The 19,463-nt window shown below is 47.4% G+C and overlaps 1 protein-coding gene across 3 annotated transcripts in view; it reads left to right on the forward strand.

The window, feature by feature from the left end:
- LOC138498065 (TBC1 domain family member 20-like) overlaps nt 1-19,463 on the forward strand; it is a 242,415-nt gene that overhangs the window by 39,350 nt on the left and 183,602 nt on the right. Inside the window, exons 2-3 of one of the 3 annotated variants that reach the window (XM_069621911.1) lie at nt 4,644-4,808; nt 5,118-5,306. The exons of 1 other annotated variant lie outside the window; for it this stretch is intronic. In XM_069621911.1, coding sequence (XP_069478012.1) covers nt 4,799-4,808; nt 5,118-5,306 — 199 coding nt within the window. In that variant the 5' untranslated portion in view covers nt 4,644-4,798. The remainder of the gene's footprint in view (nt 1-4,643; nt 4,809-5,117; nt 5,307-19,463) is intronic. One more of the 3 variants, XM_069621910.1, reaches the window with a different exon arrangement.

Consider the following 19,463-nt stretch of genomic DNA (forward strand, 5'->3'; position numbering starts at 1 on the left):
ATATTATATCTGCAGGCTCTGCTGTCCACATCCTCATCTCACTCCACCAAAATCTGTGTGTTTCCTTGCAGATCAACTAGTTGCTTCTGCACTGTTCATATGACGGCTTCAAATTCTGATATGTGTGCTTCTGCTGTCGATGCTATGGTGATGGTCAGAAGTGATAAACGATCCCACACATGACCAATTTGTTTCCTCCCACACTTCCTTTGAATCCTGGATCACTGTCAGCAGAACTGCCGTAAATAACTCTTCTTGATTTCTCTGTGGCTCTTCTGTTCTCACCTCCTTCCCGGGATAGTCCTTCCCCCACGGTGGCCCAGATAATGTATTAATCCATTATGTTCTGTTGTGCCCTCAGTGGCTTATGTGAGGGATCCGAAATGTGAGACGGACACAAAGGGAACATTTTCTCAAAGTTAGCCATTTATTCAAAGCAAAAAGGGGTTCTGATAAGCGCCTAACTTTCCCTAACCTAACAGAGACCCCTACCTAACAAACTAAGACTAAAGAAAACGGACCTAATGTCCAAAATATCTCTGGCCCTTACACTGATAGATACAACAAACTCATACAAGGAAAATATGGTTAAAGTTACTCTTTGCGAACAAATTATAAAACATGTACATTCTTTTCCTTCAACAAAACTCAGGATTACGTTCTTTGCACAAATTTTTCTGCCACAAAGATTTCAAACCATCATCTTCTTTCCTGGTCCCCTCGCCTGCCAGGACTAACCACGATAAGCCCTTTCCTGGTATACTCGCCTGCCAGGATGAAAGCTCCTACCACTAACTTCAAACTTGATGGCTTGAATCCAATATTCCCCTAACCAGTCTTTCGGCGTGATTTCACAACTTCTTGACTGGTGAGGGGAATATTCAAAACACTTCTTGACTGTTGCCAATGTGAGATATATGTTTTCCTAAAATTATATCTCTGAAGAGGGGACTTATGCTTTGGATGCCTTATTAAGGGTTTCTCACAACTTCTTGGCTGATGGTAATACTGGTTATGAGCTTCTCCAAGGGGCTGTCTGTATCTGCTCTGCCTGTAGCCTCTGGGCTGTAGATAATGTTGGTTAGAGATTTTCCCCACTGGTATTTCGCCCAAAGTCTGTTGACAGCCTCTTGGCTGTAGGTAATACTGATTACAACCTTTCTCCTCTTGGAATTTGCCCAAAGTCTTTTGACATCCTGTTGGCTGTAGGTAATGTTGATTACAAACTTTGTCCTCTTGGGTTTGCCCAAAGTCTTTCTTCTTTGCCACTTAGCTTCATTTTCCTTAATTAAATGGTATTCATCAGATGCATTCGGCTTAAATTTATAAATGTTTCGGTATTCAAAATCATTAGTTTGTTATAGCTTTTGTGTTCGGAACACCACGGGGTCAGCATTCCCTCTCTGCCAACTCACCGGTTCTTCGCAGTATCTCCTTCTGGCTGTCGGGCCTCGCCGAGGTGTGTCTGCAGTCAGTCTGCCTTCCCTCCGACAAGCCCGGGGTAAGTCCCGCTGCAGTTTCCTGGAGCTATGACAGCTCCATAGATCTTCTGCGGCTTCCCCAGTGTGATTCACACTGCTTCAGTAACCCGTCTCTATCACAGCTGGGCTCCTTCTTAGTATGCAGTCTTCCGCTGCGCATATTCCGCAGTTCTTCTGGTTTTCAACCGTTGGGGTGACTTCTACTAGCAGGCTTTCCTCTGTGACTGCTCCTGCACCTCTGTCCTGCACCTGGGATGGCTTGAGCTCCCTCTGCTAAGCCTCCCACATGGCCATGAACTGCTTCTTCCTCTGTTTCATCTTCACTCCCCAGCTGGGTCTCATCCTGGGGTTTAAATATACTGCTCAGGTGCTTTAATGGAATATGACTAGACCGCACCTTTGAATACTCATACTTCTGAATCCCCATTGCCTCTGAGTTCCTCTTCTTCGTCCCAATACTTTTTTCGCATTATGGGAATCAAAGTCCATAGGAGAGGGTGTAATATTAAGTTGTTCCATTTTATTCTCAATTAAATTGTATTGTCCTATAAACTGAGAGTTACTAGAGTAGGGGGAACTTGGGTACCGCGTCTGTAATTTCACATTAGAGTAAGGATTTCGCACCAAGACAGAATTGTGACAACTAAGGGTTTTATCTTCAATTCTTGAGTCTTTAAGATACCAATTTGGTTCTGTTCAACTGGCTTTTTACAATGGGCTCTCTGAACATTGACATTAGAGGGACTGGTACATTGACAGCATGCCATCCAAGATCTGGGAAGGGCTTCCTCATCTTCAAAAGAAAATGATTACTGCGTCTCTTCTAGTGGTTTCACCTCCCATGTGATCCTTCCCCCTGATACCACCCTAGGGTTAGGATCAGGTAGCGGCTCTCTTTCCCCTGCCACATGGGAGAAGACTTTAGGCTGGGATTTGGTGATGACTCCACAGGATTCATCACACTTATCTTTGCCCTTTATTATGGTTTGTTGGTAGAGGATCTTAAAGGCAGGTGGTCTTGCTCCGCTTTAGTGACGTGCCCCATCCCACCACTCACGTGGACAATGTTGGGAGAACGGCACAGCATAGGTTGTGCATAGTAGGGGAGCAGGGGGCAGAATTGGAAGAAACCCTCTGGTCCTCAGGCATATCCTTAGCGATGCACTACAATCTCAACTTTCTCTCCCTGCCAGGAGTAGAGTTCCCTGAGCTGGTTCTCTGCAAATGCCATGCCCAGAGGAAATCTCTATGGAGGGCTACATTTTTCAACGCTCTCTGTAGAAAACCTGTCACACCCACTCAGCTTCATGGTTTTGCTCCCCGCAGAGGGTAGGCATCCTGGAGGCTACATGGGCCTGCAACATAGGACATCTCGACCTCCTCCAGAGGCGGAGGATGCACAGAGCTAGCCAGCTCTCGCTGTGCCTTTGGACAACCCAAACCCAACACCCCGGCGTCCAAGCACACGCGCGCAGTGCACATAATGATACCCGCCCCTGATTCCAGCATCATACCACCCCTGGTCCCTGACACTCAGAGCACACTTCAAAAATGGGTCTGTCTTGAGGCAGTTTTGTCTGGATGTCATGGCACAATCCACCGTAATATGCTGCACCAACCCCTCATATCAGCACTGCTCACTGCTCACAGACTGCTGACATCTTGTAGGCTGCCAATACGCTGCGCAAATGAGCCTTTTCTAACTCTGCCGGCCCCTGAAGTGTGGGGGCATTACCAGGAGCTCATTCTGCTTCCGCTTCATCACAGGGAGGGTCACTTAAGGATCTGGAAATATTTGCTGGCTTGATTCATAAGTTCAGGATCTATTTGGCAGATTATAGGGGATAGACTCTGAGCACACAGGGTTCTCCTCTTCATCCCGTTGCAGTGCACACCCCCCATTAACACATTGTTATACGCTATCTGCTCTTTTTCCTAGCAAGGTCTGCGCTCAATATATATAAATTGATACATTTTCAGTTACATTCTGTGAACATTTAATATACTGAGTTAAAAAGAAACTCTGGAAGCCCCTCTACCGAGAACAAACACGGCCAAATAACCTGTTCTATGGGAAGGTGCCCACTCGGGAGGGCCTACAGCCACGTTTTAGCTCACTACGTTTCACAGAGGAGAAATATCAATTTGCACATAAGTCTGGTCCAACCCACTTAGGCAGTCCAGCACCAAAATGCTATGCAATTCACCTCTGAACAAGAGTACCAACAGCAACCGCAGACACGTGTTTCGGCCTAGTCGGGCCTCCTCAGTGAGTTGAAGCTGAGCCTCTAAGCACTGTGAGAAAGGGGTCCACCTCTGGATTACCAAGGGCTACTTAGGGTGAACTCCCAAGTTCCCAAATATAAATAAAAAATGCTTATCAATTCGATACTAGACTGTCCAAGTTCCTAAAATTGTTTTTAAAATGACTAGCATTTTGGTGCTGGACTGCCCAAGTGGGTGGCACCAAACTGATATGTAAATGGATATTTCTCCTCTTTGAAAGGTACAGTGAACTTAAACATGGTTGTAGACTCTCCCAAGTGGGTGCCTTCCCATAGAACAGGTTATTTGTCCATTTTCGTTCTCGTTAGAGGGGCTCTCAGAGAACTTTTTGTGAATTATTAGAATCTTGGGGTTTCACCCTAAGTTACCCTTTACCCAGGGTAATCCAGACATGGACCCCTTGCTCACTGTGCCTAGAGAGGCACAGCTTCACCTCACTGATGAGGCCTGACTAGGCCAACACATGTGTCTTGGTTTGCTATTGGTACTCATTTTGGTGCTGAACTGCCCAAGTGGTTGGGAGCAGACTGATTTGCAAATGGCTATTTCTCCTCCGTGAAAGGTACAGTGAGCTAAAATATAGTTGTAGACCCTCCTGAGTGGGCACCTTCCCACAGAACAGGTTATTTGGCCATGTTCGCTATCGTAAGCAGGGCTCCCAGACCTTTTTGTGAATTGTAATACACTGAGGATATTCCCGTTCAGCACTCAAACATATATTATCATGACCAACGTCCCTCTATATCTAGAGACAGTGAATAGGATGTGAGGTGTTATCAACAAGACTTGTATGTTGATAAAAACAACTAAAGAAAATTGGACACACCTTCTGTGTCCTGGGTGAATCATACAGTCTCTCTTTGTGTTTTTCTGTAGACATTTGCAGCCTCTCCAGCTCCAGCATTAATCCAAGGCTAAATATTTCAAGTTGAAAGCACTAGTCGGGCATAAACAATCGCTTGCCCCCTCTTTTCTCCATGCACACAGCACCGTTTCTTACTCGTCAAGGGTCGTTCGTTCATCGCTAGCCAATGGCTTGTGGTGAGTGAAAATGTTGAGGCCTGAGTATACTGTTCATCTCTCTGTACAATATAGCTCGCTATCAGTCACACTATTATGACCTTGTCAGGTGGCAGGTGTTTCAGCCTCTCGTGGCCTGTGATGATCACTCTGCGCTGTCTCTTTCTCTACATCTGTTCTTTTGGTATTGCAATCTTGCAGTGATATTTGCTTCTTGTGGTCTGTTGTCACATTATGCTGTCTCTCGCTCTATCTCCAACCACTGCCAGTAATGCTCGGAAGCCTTGTAGCTTTTCACCCGTCGCCTGAACTTGTTCCTCCTCTCTGCAGGGCCGCCAAAGATAAGCAGGAAGCAGAAGTTGCTGGATATCCATCAGGCTCTGACCAGCGACCCTGTGGACATTGATGGCCTGCGCCGAGCTGCTGTGAGCGAGGGTGGCTTGCTGACTGATGAGATCCGCAGGAAAGTGTGGCCAAAGCTCCTCAGCGTCAATGTATTCAACCTCCCTCCAAAACCAGGTGCAACTAGGGTAGACTGAAAAGAGCCAGAACACATTGGGGGCTATAGGATCAGAGCACACTGAGGAATCCAGCTACACAACCTGCAGGGCAAGCCAGAGCACATGGGCGATATGGAGTGGGCTGTTGGAGCAGAGTACATGGGGGGATGATCGACAAAGTCTTTCAGAGAGCCCTTTGTTGGGCCTGGAGGGGGTGGTCTATGCGCAAGCATTCAGGCAAACCAGAGCACACAGTAAGGGGACACACCGATTAGCATACAGGTAGGGGGGCTACCAGTTCAACATTTAAATTGACATGGCAATATTATACCTGCATGTTCACTTGTATATAAATATGATCTATTTGAGTCATTACTCTATTACTCTATCTGATATATGTGTTGTGGTGTGTGTGCTGGCTGGGCCTCTTGTATGTAATAGTGTGGCAACTAAAAGTAGTCATATCTGCCTCTGCTCCGGCGTCCCATTTCCCTGTTCGCCGCACGGCCAAAATTTTGATTGCACTGCAGTGTGCGGCGACATGTTGTGCGTCAATAGTTGTCGATAACGCTGGGATGTTTTATCTGAGGACAATGCGGCGGCGAAAGGGCCTGGAAAACATAGTTTATGGCATCTGGTGGTGGGAAGAAGGGATGGAAAGGGTGGGGGAGTGAGAAGTGCTTCATGTGCTATATCTCATTAGAAGAAGAAGGTGGTGTGCCAGCGGTCTCTGTGCACACTACTCCAATTCGGCGTTACCTCAGCAAGCAACAACCTTGTGTGGTGATTGCAGGCAGCCTTCGTTATGGCATGACGGCTCCAGCAGCGATCTCTTTCTGTGATGAGTGGTGGCAGGCTAAATTTCAGAAGGGGAGTACATTCCACATGACATGAACCTTTAAACATAGCGTGTAATATGGTGTGTTGTGTGTGGTAAATCCGTAGCCCTTTCGATGCTTGGCTGGAGTCCGGGCACAGAAAAATATGTCTACTGGTTGAAAAGCTATGTCCACTGGTTGCAAGTGGGTGCTAAATTGTTCCTTTGTGTGTGTCATTTGGCTGCATTGCAGACATTGTTGGTTACATGGATCTGCTATTTGCTAGCACATTGTACTGTTGTAGGTGTATGGGTGGAGATGCTGCAGTGAGCAGTCGTGCAGTGTTTCTACTAGGTGCACTATAGGAATAGTGTACATATAGACAAAGTTACGGGTGAACTGGTTCTCATATGTTATTGGGTAGTCTGCCTATCGCAGATTAGTAAGTGTTGCAGTGCACTATGCAGTATTGCTTCTATGCACGTAGTAGAGTGTTGGGAGCAGGACCAATGTTGTGAAGATTGTGTTGTTTGGTTGGCATTATTACAATGCTTTCTGAATGGAAGTGGGTAGCGGTGCCAAACACTGGTATGTTTGTGCATTATGGTAAGTGGAACATGTGTGCTTGCATCCCTACTTTAGGGTGCAGAAGTTGCGTAGAAGTGCTGGTGCCTGTGTTGCTTTTCTGAATTGTGGCAAATGCCTATATGTTCGCCTGCATGGCTCTGTTATGTTGTGGTGGGTGTGGGCAAGGCCTAGACTGTTGGGTGCATGGCCGAAGGCTTTAGGCCATGCACCCAACAGCCTAGGCTTTCATCACAGCCACCACAACATAATGCAGCCATGCAGTTGTCACTATGCATACATTTGAGTTTGTTGGCTTTTATGTGATGTTTGTGGAGGACATTGTAGACTTGGTAGACCAGCAGAAGTGAGCTGCTATGCGTACATTAGCATACACTGTACATCATTGCCCCTGTTGTACAATAGGGAGCCACATGTCACCATTTGCATTTCCTACAGTTTGTGTCATGATGCCTACCCCCGGGAACCCAGACCAAGTCCAGCAACCCCGGAAGCAGGCATCAAGTTATTCCAAGCAAGCCCAACAACCCCTGCTAGGAGCTATTTGGGTGCAGTCCTGACGTCTATGGCGCCAGGCTCATATGGAGAGTCAGTCCTGGCGCCATAGGCGCCAGGCTCATAGATTAAAACTTACCTGATGCAGACCATGCTGCAAACTTACCTGATGCAGTCCATGCTGCAAGAGCTCCCAACCAAAAGAGGCTTGGAAGGGACTACTTTACCTAGGGACTATTTTTTTAACTCGGGTGGGGCTGGAGAGGAATACTTACCTGGGACTACTTTGGAGGCTATTTAAACCACGCCCGAAGAGCAGCACACGCTTCGCGTTATTCTGCATCCAGCAGCGTAACGCTTACCGTGCCTGCAAGTCTGCATCCAGTCTTCTGCCACGCCCGTCTCGAGCCTGGAGCTCCTAGAAAAAGGGAGAAAGAAGGAGAAAAGGTTAGAACAAGCAATACCTTTGATCCTTACCTGAATTCCCGATCCATCGCGCCTTCGAGCTGGAAGAAAGAAGTTATTTTATGCACGTCGCTTCGCCTGCTGCGGCGCCGCGGTGAACTCACCGGCCTTCGCAGCATCTTCACATTCCACCGCCTCCTTCTGCATGTTCCCGCCGCACTCCGGCACCTAAGGGGAAGACAAGAACAGCAAGGTGAGCCAAGGGAGTACACAGAGGCAATATAGTTACCCCCCATAGACTTCTCTGATTTTACCACCGGGGGTACTATTCCTCTTCACGGGTCGGCGCAGCTTCCACTGCATCCTCGCCGAACCCCGGCCCCTAATGGGAAACAAAATGACAGCAAGGTGAAACAAAGGGACAAACAAGGGGAAACCTCCTCACCACAATAGACTTACCTGATTTTACCGCCGGAGGCATTATTCCCCGAGACTTCATACTTTCTCTTAGCGCCTGAATAAGGGAGAAAGCAACAGGTTACATATTGACATTATTTTATCGAACTGTGTTGGATAATACAAAGCCTTACCTGAATATTACCGGTTGCCACGAGGAACTCTTCGCTAGGGTCAAGCTGCAACCTGCAAGGAATCGGACAACAGTGAAAGTCAGACATTTGAACTCTTACGAACTACATACTTACGACGTCTTGCCGGGAATCTCAGAGTCAATATTGTTCTGGAACTCACCAATTCCTTCGAGCCAGTGAAGCAACTGGTTAAGTACGCGCCCCTGCGCTCAATGCAGGATGGAGAGCTCATCTTTCCAAACCATCAGGTGAGAATATAAGAGGGGACATCAAAGGTGATCAGTGGGGAGAACAGCGGGAGTGGGGGGGTTAACGCTCAACTCCACGGGTGGATAATTCCCTTACACCATTTGCAGAAGAATATTCCTACGGGCCAAGCAAACGAAGCTAGGTGGGCCAGTCCAGTCCGTCATCTCGACACTACGCGTCACATTGGTGGAGACCGCAGCTGTCCAGTTCAGATCGATGCCCCTGTGGGAGCCAGGTGAGCGTAACAGAACGCGAAGCCTACCCACAAATTCCCACCCGGGCGTTATGGATACCTCAGAAACTGACCAATGGGCCCAATTACTAGGGGAACTGAGGGCTGAAGTGCATTCGCCCGTCAAGAAACCAATGCTCCTAGGAGAGAACTGATTTTGTCAAAGGAGCGAACTGATGACCTTGCTAGGCAACTACTGCAAAGCCAGGCTGGACAAGCACCCCTACCAGGTCCCGGGGGAAATCCAGCTCCTGTGTCATCGAGTAACCCTGTGCAAATAAACCTACCAGGAAATATTCCATTATCTCCGCCCGAACGCTTTGCCGGAGAACCCAAAAGATTTGCCGTGTTTATGAACCAATGCCGCTTGCACTTTTTATGCAGACCTGGAGCCTTCCCAAACGATCAAGCCAAGGTAGCCTTCGTATTGTCATATCTCAGCGGCAGTGCAGCTGATTGGTCAATTCCACTAGTTACTCAGGATGACCCAATTCTTCGGGATTTTCAGGGCTTTCAAATGAGCATGGAAAGACTATTTGCCCGGCGCTCCCAAGGACAGGCCCTGGATAACGAACTTTTGTCCCTACGACAGGGTAACCAGGACCTTCTATCCTACATCACAACCTTTAATAGGTTGATAGTGGTAACTGGATGGCCTGAGGTAAAACGAATCACGTTATTTCATTGAGGGCTTCGAGGAGAACTCAAGGATGAGAGAGAGAGAATTGTGTTCAAAGTGCTGACACTGACACACAAGTGCATCCATCTCACTGCTCCCGACTACCTCTCACAAAGAATCCACCCCGTCGCCTGTACAAGACCAACCAGATCACCCTATACCAACATGCTCTGTGTGCCACTAGTAAAACGAGCTAGAGCGGGTGGATACAGCTTCCCATATCTCGCACCTACTCACTGGAATGCATTACCTCCCACCATCCGAAGTGAGGCCTCCCTCCTCGCTTTGCGTAAAGCAATGAAAACCATCCTCTTCTCATAAGGTCCTTCGTAGCGTCATGAATACCAACCATAGGACCCACTGCTTAATCTGTATTGACCAATCAAATAAGCTGTAATGATACCTATGTCTGTGTTTGTATGCAATGTGCCATTTACTGCTACCATGTCTGCACCTCTGTAACTAAGCTCATGCAAGTAATAGCGCCTCAATGCCCTTGGGCTGCTTGCGCGCTATATAAATATAAATAAATAAATAAAATAAATAAATGTCTTGGCTCAAGTCGTGAACCCACCTCAAGACTGCGCTGAATATATAGACTTAATGGTCCAGTTAGATCACAGACTTTAGAACACAAAGGCTGATCGAGCCAAGTTTGAGAATCGGATGTTGGTCAAAACCCACGCTAACCCCAAAGGAGCAGATGTTTCAGCAGAACCCATGCAGATCGGAGGGGTTAAAGGACCCTTAACCCAGAAGGAAAGGGAAAGGAGACAGCAAATGCAATTGTGTCTATATTGTGGAACTTCTGGGCATTTTCTACGGGATTGCCCTGTAAAACCACCCAAGAAGGTGGTAGGAGCTGCTGATAAAAGCCATATGGAGTCAGACTCGGGAAACGACCACGCCCGACAAGCGTAGAGGTCCGCTTGCCGAGCTTGAAGAAGGATACTCAGACCTTGCATTTCATCAAACCAATGGTCCTCGTAGATCCAAGGCAGCCATCGCGTAAGGGCATACATAGATAGCGGGGCCGTAGGAAACTATATGGACCACGAATTGGTGTCAAGGATGAATCTACCTCTTTGCAAAAAGACTACTTCGGATGTCATCACCACAGTTGATGGAACTGAGATTGCATCGGGGCCTGTAACTCATTCCACTACAGAGATGACACTGTTGAGTCAAGATGGGCATTGAGAGACTATTGTGTTTGATCTAATCAAAGCCCCACAGTTCCAGATAATACTGGGGATGCCATGGTTGGAAACACATAATCCTTGTATAGAATGGCGAGAGAAGAGAATAACCTTCCCGGATTGTGCACACACCTGTTACCCGGAGACAACTTTGAACAAAGGCCTGGCTACAGTCGTTAACCCAATCGTGCAGTTACCTCAGGAATACCAAGAATTTCAGGATGTTTTTCAAAAAGAACAGGCCAATACATCACCTCCTCACAGATCATACGATTGCCAAATCGACCTCCTACCCGGTGCACAACCCCCATGCATCACAATCTACGCCCTCACAGAACCTGAAAATCTTCACCTACGGCAATACTTGGACCAATACCTTGCTAATGGCTTTATTCGTCCTTCCAAGTCTCCCGCATCCTCAGCTTTATTCTTCGTGCCAAAAAAGGAAGGTGACCTTAGAACGTGTATAGATTACCTCGCATTAAATCAGATTACGGTAAAAAACCGATACCCATTGCCTCTGATCCCCGAATTACTAGACCAAGTAAAGGATTCTTGTATCTACACTAAGTTAGATCTCCGAGGGGCATATCATCTGGTACGTGTCAAGAAAGGCGATGAATGGAAGACTGCCTTTCGCACCAAGTATGGATTATTCGAATGTCAGGTGATGCCCTTCGGGTTGTGCAATGCACCAGCAGCCTTCCAGTATTTTATGAACGATGTCCTTCGTGAACTCATTGACGTCTGTGTCGTTGTATACATAGTTGATATTCTAGTGTACTCCTCCTCAGAATCAGACCATGTTAAGCACGTGCGTGCAGTCCTTGAGAAACTACGCCAGCACAAGTTATATGCAAAATTGGAAAAATGTGTTTTTCATGTTACGGAAGTTGAATTTCTTGGATTTATCCTGACTGCAAAGGGAGTCCGAATGGACTCTCGAAAGGTGGACGCAATTCTCAAGTGGCCATCACCCAGTTCAGTCAAAGGGGTACAAAGCATGCTTGGATTTGCTAATTTCTACCGCAGATTAATTCCGGACTTCTCCCATGTTGTACACCCCATCACAGCACTTTTGCGAAAAAACAAACGCTTCTTGTGGACTGAAGAGGCTGAAAAGGCCTTCCAAGAGCTGAAAGCGAAATTCGCATCAGCACCTGTCTTAAAGCATCCACGCCCTGAGCTTCCATACATAGTAGAAACTGATGCATCCAGTTAACCATGGGAGCTGTCCTGTCCCAGAAGGATCCTGAAACCGGTCAACTTCACCCAGTAGCGTTTTGGTCCAGAAAGTTCTCAGCACCTGAGTTAAACTATGCGATTACCAATAAAGAGCTATTAGCTTTCAAACCCGCCTTTAAGCCTCGGCGGCACTACCTTCTTGGTGCCAGGCATACCATTACCGTAATCACTGATCACCGGAACCTGCAGTATTTAAAAACAGCCAAAGCCCAATCATTCCGACAACTTCGATGGGCATTGTTCTTTGCCGAATTCGATTTCGTGATCACTTATCGACCAGGCTGCAAAAATGGCAAAGCAGATGCCTTATCCCGAATAGGGATGGGAGAAGCATATGCAAACCCTGAACCGGTGCCAATAATTCCCGAGCAAAGAATTCTTGGCATAACTACTCTACAGACACTAGAAGATATTCATTCAAAAATCCAACAACTCTTCGATCCAGCAATCCTGCAGGACTGGGTAAAGAAATGCCCGGACTACTCAGTCGTCAATGACCTACCTTACTATCAAGGACGACTATTTCTACCACACAAGGAAATACAAGAACTAGTCATCTCCAATTACCATGACACCCTGATGGAAGGGCACCCAGGTATCGCAAAAACTGAAGCGAAAATTAAGAGACAGTTCTGGTGGCCCACTTGGCGAAAAGACGTAAAGTCATTTGTGATGTCTTGTGGCATTTGCGCCCAAAACAAAAGCCAGAAGAAAAAACCTGCTGGCCTTTTACAACCTTTGGATATTCCACCTACACCATGGCACACCTTGTCTTTAGACTTTATTACAGATCTACCTCCATGTAATGGATTTAACACCATCCTAGTTATTGTGGATTTTTTTTCCAAGATGGCCCACTTTATTCCTTTAAAAGGATTACCTTCCGCTTCAATTTTGGCCAAGGAGTTCCTCGAAAACATTGTTCGAATACACAGATTTCCTTCCGTATTGGTCTCTGACCGAGGCAGTCAATTCATTTCACAATTTTGGAAGAAATGTTGTCAATTGGCGCAAATCGACGTGAGGTTATCAACCAGTCACCATCCCCAGACCGATGGTCAGACGGAGAGGACCAACCAGACCCTTGAACAGTACCTACGTTGCATGCTGCACCAGACCGAAAGCAATTGGGAGGATATTTTATGGCTTTCCGAATATGCATAAAATAACTAATTCTGGAACCGGACAAAGCCCCTTCTATACCATATACGGAAATCACCCTCGAACCTCATAACCCGATTCGCCTCAGCACTTAGAAATGCCTGCTTTTAGTCATTTTCACTCTACTATTACACAAGCCTTTAAGGAGGCAACAGAACATTTGAAACAAGTGAAAGAGAAATATAAGAAAAATGCTGATCAACATAGAAGCGATGCTCCACGATATCAGATTGGGGATCAGGCTTGGCTGGCTACAAAACACATACCTCTAAAAGGAACTCAGACTTTTAATCCTAGGTATTTGGGACCTTACACCATTAAGGCCATTATCAACCCGGTGGCCGTCAAGTTGGAATTACCCTCTAATATGCGGATCCATCCTGTCTTTCATGTTTCACTTCTGAAACCAGTTCAACCCGGGACAAGACTTTCCAAACCACCTGACCCCGTCCTAATAAATGGAGAACATGAATTCGAGGTAAAGAATATCCTGGACTCTAAGTTGGTTAAATCAAGACTTTTTTATTTAATCGACTGGAAAGGTTACGGACCACAGGAAAGGTCATGGGAGCCTAGTGACCAGTTCATGCACCTCAGTTGGTGAAGAAATTCCTCCAGAACTTCCCAGACAAACCAGGGCCAAGGGGAAGAACAACTTTAGGAGGGTCTTTGGGGGGGAGTGCTGTCATGATGCCTACCCCCGGGCATTCGGATCAAGCCCATCAGCCCCGGGAGCAGGCATCCAGACATTTACAAAAACCCCAGCAGCCCCAGCTAGGGGCTGTCAGGGTTCAGTCCTGGCGCCGTAGACACCAGGCTCATAATAAAAATCAGTCCTGGCGCCATAGGCGCCAGGCTCATAGACATTACTTACCTCATGCAGACCATGCTGCAAATAAATACAAGCCAACGTGAGGCCTGGATGGGACTATTTTACTACAGGGACTATTTTTTACTCTGGTGTGGTCCTGGGGAACTTCTTTCCTGGGACTACTTTGGAGGCTATTTAAACCACGCCCGAACAGCAACACATGCTTCGTGTTATTCTGCATCCAGCAGCGTGACTCTCACCGTGCCTGCAGCCAGCATCCAGTCTTCTGCCAAGCCTGCTTGCCTGCAGCCAGCATCCAGTCTTCTGCCACGCCCGCCTCGAATCCGGAGCTCCTAGAATAAAGAGGAAGAAAAGGACAAGGTTAGAAAACAAACTTATTTCAAATTCCTCACCTGATTCCAGATCCATTTCATCTCCCGACCTGGAAAGTACATCAGTCCTGCACGCGTCGCTTCGCCAGCTCCAGCACGGCGCCATACTCACCAGTTCTCACAGCATCTTTCGATCCGGCACTTTCTCCATCATTTCTTCACCGTACTCCGGCCCCTAGGGGCACAAGAATAACAAGGTGAGCCAAGGGAATCAACAAATACCTCTTACCACCATAGACTTACCTGATTTACCACCAGTGGTATTATTCTCCATATCTTCATATACCGCATCTGTAAAGAGGGAGAAAAACAACACGTTAACGCATGCAATAGTTACCGGACAGCGTTGGGTAACACAGACTCTTACCTGAACGCCAGCAGCAGCTACGAGACCTTCTTCTCACAAACTCAGTTGCAACTTAAGGAAGGAAGGGGACAAGAGTGAACATCGGGCACATTGAACTCTTTGAACTTGATACTTACCAATCCCGCCTGGGACTTCAGAGTCAATGCTTACCGGAACTCTCCCAACGCCATCAAACCAGTGAAGTAACTGGTATCTACGCGCTCCTGCAAGACACGCAGGATGGAGAGCTCATCTTTTACAAACATAAGGTGAGGTTACTAAGGGGATATCGGAGGTGATTATTGGGGGAGAGCGAGAACAGTTGGGAGGCCATCACTAAAACCCACAGGTGGCTAATCCCTGTCTCCACTTGCCGGAAAATACTTCTTCGGGTCACGTTGACGGAGACCGCTGCTGTCCGGGTCCGATCGACACCCCTGTGGGGTCCAGATGAGCGTAACAGTCGCCTCGCCTGCTGCAGCACCGCGCTGAACTCACCGGCCTTCGCAGCATCTTCACATTCCACCGCATCCTTCTGCATGTTCCCATCGCACTCCGGCGTCTAAGGGGAAGACAAGAACAGCAAGGTGAGCCAAGGGAATACACAGAGGCAATATAGTTACCCCCATAGACTTACCTGATTTTACCACTGGGGGTACTATTCCTCTTCACGGGTCGGCGAAGCTTCCACTGCATTCTCGCCGAACCCCGGCCCCGAATGGGAAAAAAAGGACAGCAAGGTGAAACAAAGGGACACACAAGGGGAAACCTCCTCACCACAATAGACTTACCTGATTTTACCGCCGGAGGCGTTATTCCCCAAGACTTCATACTTTCTCTCAGCGCCTGAATAAGGGAGAAAGCAACAGGTTACATATTGACATTATTTTATCGAACTGTGTTGGATAATACAAATCCTTACCTGAATATTACCGGTTGCCACGAGGAACTCTTCGCTAGGGTCAAGCTGCAACCTGCAAGGAATCGGACAAGAGTGAAAGTCAGACATTTGAACTCTTACGAACTACATACTTACGATGTCTTGCCGGGAATCTCAGAGTCAATATTGTTCTGGAACTTACCAATTCCTTCGAGCCAGTGAAGCAACTGGTTATCTACGCGCCCCTGCGTTCAATGCAGGATGGTGAGCTCATCATTCCAAACCATCAGGTGAGACTACAAGAGGGGACATCAAAGGTGATCAGTGGGGAGAACAGCGGGAGTGGGGGGGGGTTAACGCTCAACTCCACGGGTGGTTAATTCCCTTTCTCCATTTGCAGAAGAATATTCCTACGGGCCAAGCAAACGAAGCTAGGTGGGCCAGTCCAGTCCGTCATCTCGTCACTACGCGTCACATTGGTGGAGACCGCAGCTGTCCAGTTCAGATCGACGCCCCTGTGGGAGCCAGGTGAGCGTAACAGTTTGGCCCTTGTAGAGCCCTTGCTTTAGGAAGTGCTCTAAAACATGCTCAGCAGCACACATGTAAACTATGGCTAATGTACACAGCCTCCTACATACCGTTCAGCACACCCAATGCAACGGTATGCAGCCATGTATGTAAATATGTGCCCAGGGTGAATGCTGGCAGGCTCATTTGCAGATGGGGAGTGCAGTGCACATGACATGAGCATTTGAACATAGTGTGTACTATGGTGTGTTCTCTGTGGTGAGGGCCTAGCGCCTTGCATGCATGGAGTGGAAAGGGAAAAAGGACTGTCCCTGCTTTACTGGGGCACAGCACTTACTGTAGCTGGAAATGCGCACGTGCCACATCCTGCACTTTTAAGGATGGTGGGCATGGAAATGGAACAGTGCGATTTACCCAATCAGGTGTCGAGGGTGTGGTTGACAGGAAGGGCGGTGAGATCATTCCCCAAAAGTCGATGCAGTGAGGTTGGTAGAGATGGAGAGACGCAGAGTGCAAGATCTGCACAGGTATGCCATGGAAAGAGGCTTTGCTGCTAACTTTCAGTTGGAAGGAGTGGAGGCTTTTTGGGGCACAGTCTGAGTGGGGTTTCAGTGCCATGGTTCTCCTTTGTATGTGTGTGGCCTCTGTCAGTACTGTTGATATCGTCGTCGTGCATTATGGAGCACTACATTTGGGGTACATGTCGTGCTCACGTTTGCTCCGTCACCTCAAGAAGTTGATGACAACAGTGATGCAGATTTTTCCCACTTCCAAGGTGATTTTCTCAGCCATACCACCAAGAGGAGCATGGGACCATGCCGGTGTAATTTGTCCACAGCCAGAGGTCGGGAGGTGTTTCATAAACAGAAGCATGTGTGACTTTATGTGCAGTGCTGGGATATTCTGCACCGACTATGACAGCATTAACGAGCAAGATTTGCAGAGGTTTCAAGGAAATGGCATTTTATTGACCTCCATTGACAATGCTATTTTGTTTTCCACTATGCACGAAACGTTGCAGAGAATCCTGTAGAAATGTATGACCTTCAGTCGGTAGAAATGTCAGGAGGAGAAGCAAACAGAAACGCATCAAAAAGATATGCAAGCACGTACATACCAAAAACAGGACAAAAAGCACCTCTTTTTAGACACATTACTAAAGACCCAAACCTCTACCCTGTTTCACACTCCCTCCCCCACTCTGCGGATTCTGCGGTAGTTTCAGAATTACATCTAGCCATTTGCAGGATGGGAGCCATGGAAATGGGACTGTGGAGGCTAAGGCATTGCTCAAAAAGGTTTGTGGTTGTGGTGTGTAAGCAAAAACTGTGGCAGAAGGTCTCTTTGTACAAAGAAGTGCAGGAGCCTATAGTGGAATTGTGCAAGGTAAGGGGCAGGCATCCTGTCTGTATGCATGCACTGCATGTACTTGTTTGAAGTTAGTAACATGCATTCTGTGGAGCCTTTGTGCAACAATGTTTGAAACGATCGCCGTAAGTGGGGTACTGCGGAGAAACAAAACCTATGAAGTGCACAAGGTAAGTGGCAGGCATCCTGTTGCTTTGAATGCAATGTGGGTATGATATGATATGATGTCAAATTGTATGATATGGCATTTACAATGCACCTATACACTATTTGTGCAAGGCACAACAAGGCAAGGTAGGGGGAACAGAGGGGAGACAGAGACAACAAACCTACTAGGCCAGTTGGCACTCAGATCGTGAAAGTGCAGTACATGGGAAGAAGAAAAAATGACAAGAAGTGAAAATATGGCCTGATGGTGGCAAGTGCAAGGATAAGTGCGGACATCAGGTGGTGGTGGAACTGTTAGGGATACAGCAAACAGTTCCCAAGTGAGGGGTTTGCCAGAAAGGCATTACAGGGGTGCAACTGGCAGTGGGAGGTGGACCTGGGCAGAGATCAGAGGGTGGCCAGGTAACCAGTGCAGAATCAGTATCAGGCAGTAAGTTAGCAGGGGAGATGAGGAGCAAAAGCAGAGGCAAAGAGAAATTTTCAGTTGCTTCCAGAACCAGTGATGGTTCTCCTCAAGTTTCAGGGAGGCTATTGCAGAGGAAGGCCCCAGCCAAATAAAGAGATCTACCACCAAGTGGTTGCTTGCAGAAGCCTGAGGGAGTTACAGGAGGATGAGGGAAGAGCTTGAGCATGCACATATTTACAAAGTCACAGTTGCAGGTATTGAAGCCCCAGGGTCCAGTAGGCCTTGTGCATAATGAAGAGGGTTTTCACCTTATTCCTCGCAGGTACTGGGAGCCAGTACAGACATTTCAGTCCATGACAGATACCACCCCTGGGCTTGAGGCAAATGACGAGGTTCACAGTCCTCTCCTGGATCAGTTGCAGAGGGCGTAGAGTAGAAGTAGGCAAATTTCGACCGAGGCTGTTGCAATAGTGCAGCTTACAGAGAACCACAGCTGTGGAGACAGTGAGGTTTTCGGACCTTGCTTTACTTTGCTAAGATACATTCAGTGCTGGTTTTGAAGCCACATTTTTACAATTTCTGTAAAACATGGGTTAGTGAGGAAACATATTCCTACTATTCTCAGAAGGAAAGAAGAGAGTTCCTGTTGCAAGATTACAATGGGTGATATAGGTAAATGGAAACGTTGCAAGCATATGCAATTGATGTGTCACTTCATGGCAGTGGATGGGAGAGAAAAACAGTAACATTTTTACGAACGTAATGGAGGCTCATTGGCACATACAATGCGCACAAGTACTTATAACGGAGTTGGACACATTTCACAGAAATAATATTCATGCATACATTTTGTGGTGATGGGTGCTCATGTAGAGGAATGTTGATGCACAAATTATTTTGCATTATTTTACTGAACGTTCTACTGGACGTGCTTTACAATGACACGCCACTTGGAGGCTAAATGTGCAACGGTACATATGATATGTTGTACAGAAGTGACAGTGTAAGATGCTAACGTCTTGAATGCCATGGGTGGATGCGTGACTGACTATTTAACAGTCCCCAATGAGGTAATGATGGACAAGAAATGGTGCACAGGGAAGAAGGACTCCTCCTGCTTTACTGGGGCGCAACCCTCGCGGTACTTGGGGAAGCGTACGTGACACATTCTGTGCTTCTCGCAATGCTGGCCAATGGAAATGGGACTGCGGGTACTGCCCAATCAGGTGCTCCGGGTGTGCGTCTCAGGCAAGGGCACCAATAGGAAGAAGGACTCCTCCTGCTTCACTGGGGTGCGGCCCTCGCGGTACTTGGGGAAGGGCACGTGCCACATTCTGCGCTTCTTACCATGTTGCCCAATGGAAATGGAACTGTGGGGATTGTCCAATCAGGTGCTCAGGGTGTGCCTCACAGGAAAGGGCAGCAGTATGAAGAAGGACTCCTCCTGCTTTAATGGGGTGCAGCCCTCGTGGTACTTTGGGAAGAGCATGTGCCACATTTTGCGCTCCTCACCTTGCTGGTCAATGGAAATGGGACTGTGGGGACTGTCCAATCAGGAAAGGGCGTCAATACTTTTTTTCATTACTTTGTGTAGTGTGGCTGGCAAACATGGTAAAATT

Source organism: Ambystoma mexicanum, chromosome 5q (genome assembly GCF_040938575.1).
Source record: "Ambystoma mexicanum isolate Mex_15411 chromosome 5q, UKY_AmexF1_1, whole genome shotgun sequence".
Classification (NCBI taxonomy): Eukaryota; Metazoa; Chordata; class Amphibia; order Caudata; family Ambystomatidae; genus Ambystoma; species Ambystoma mexicanum.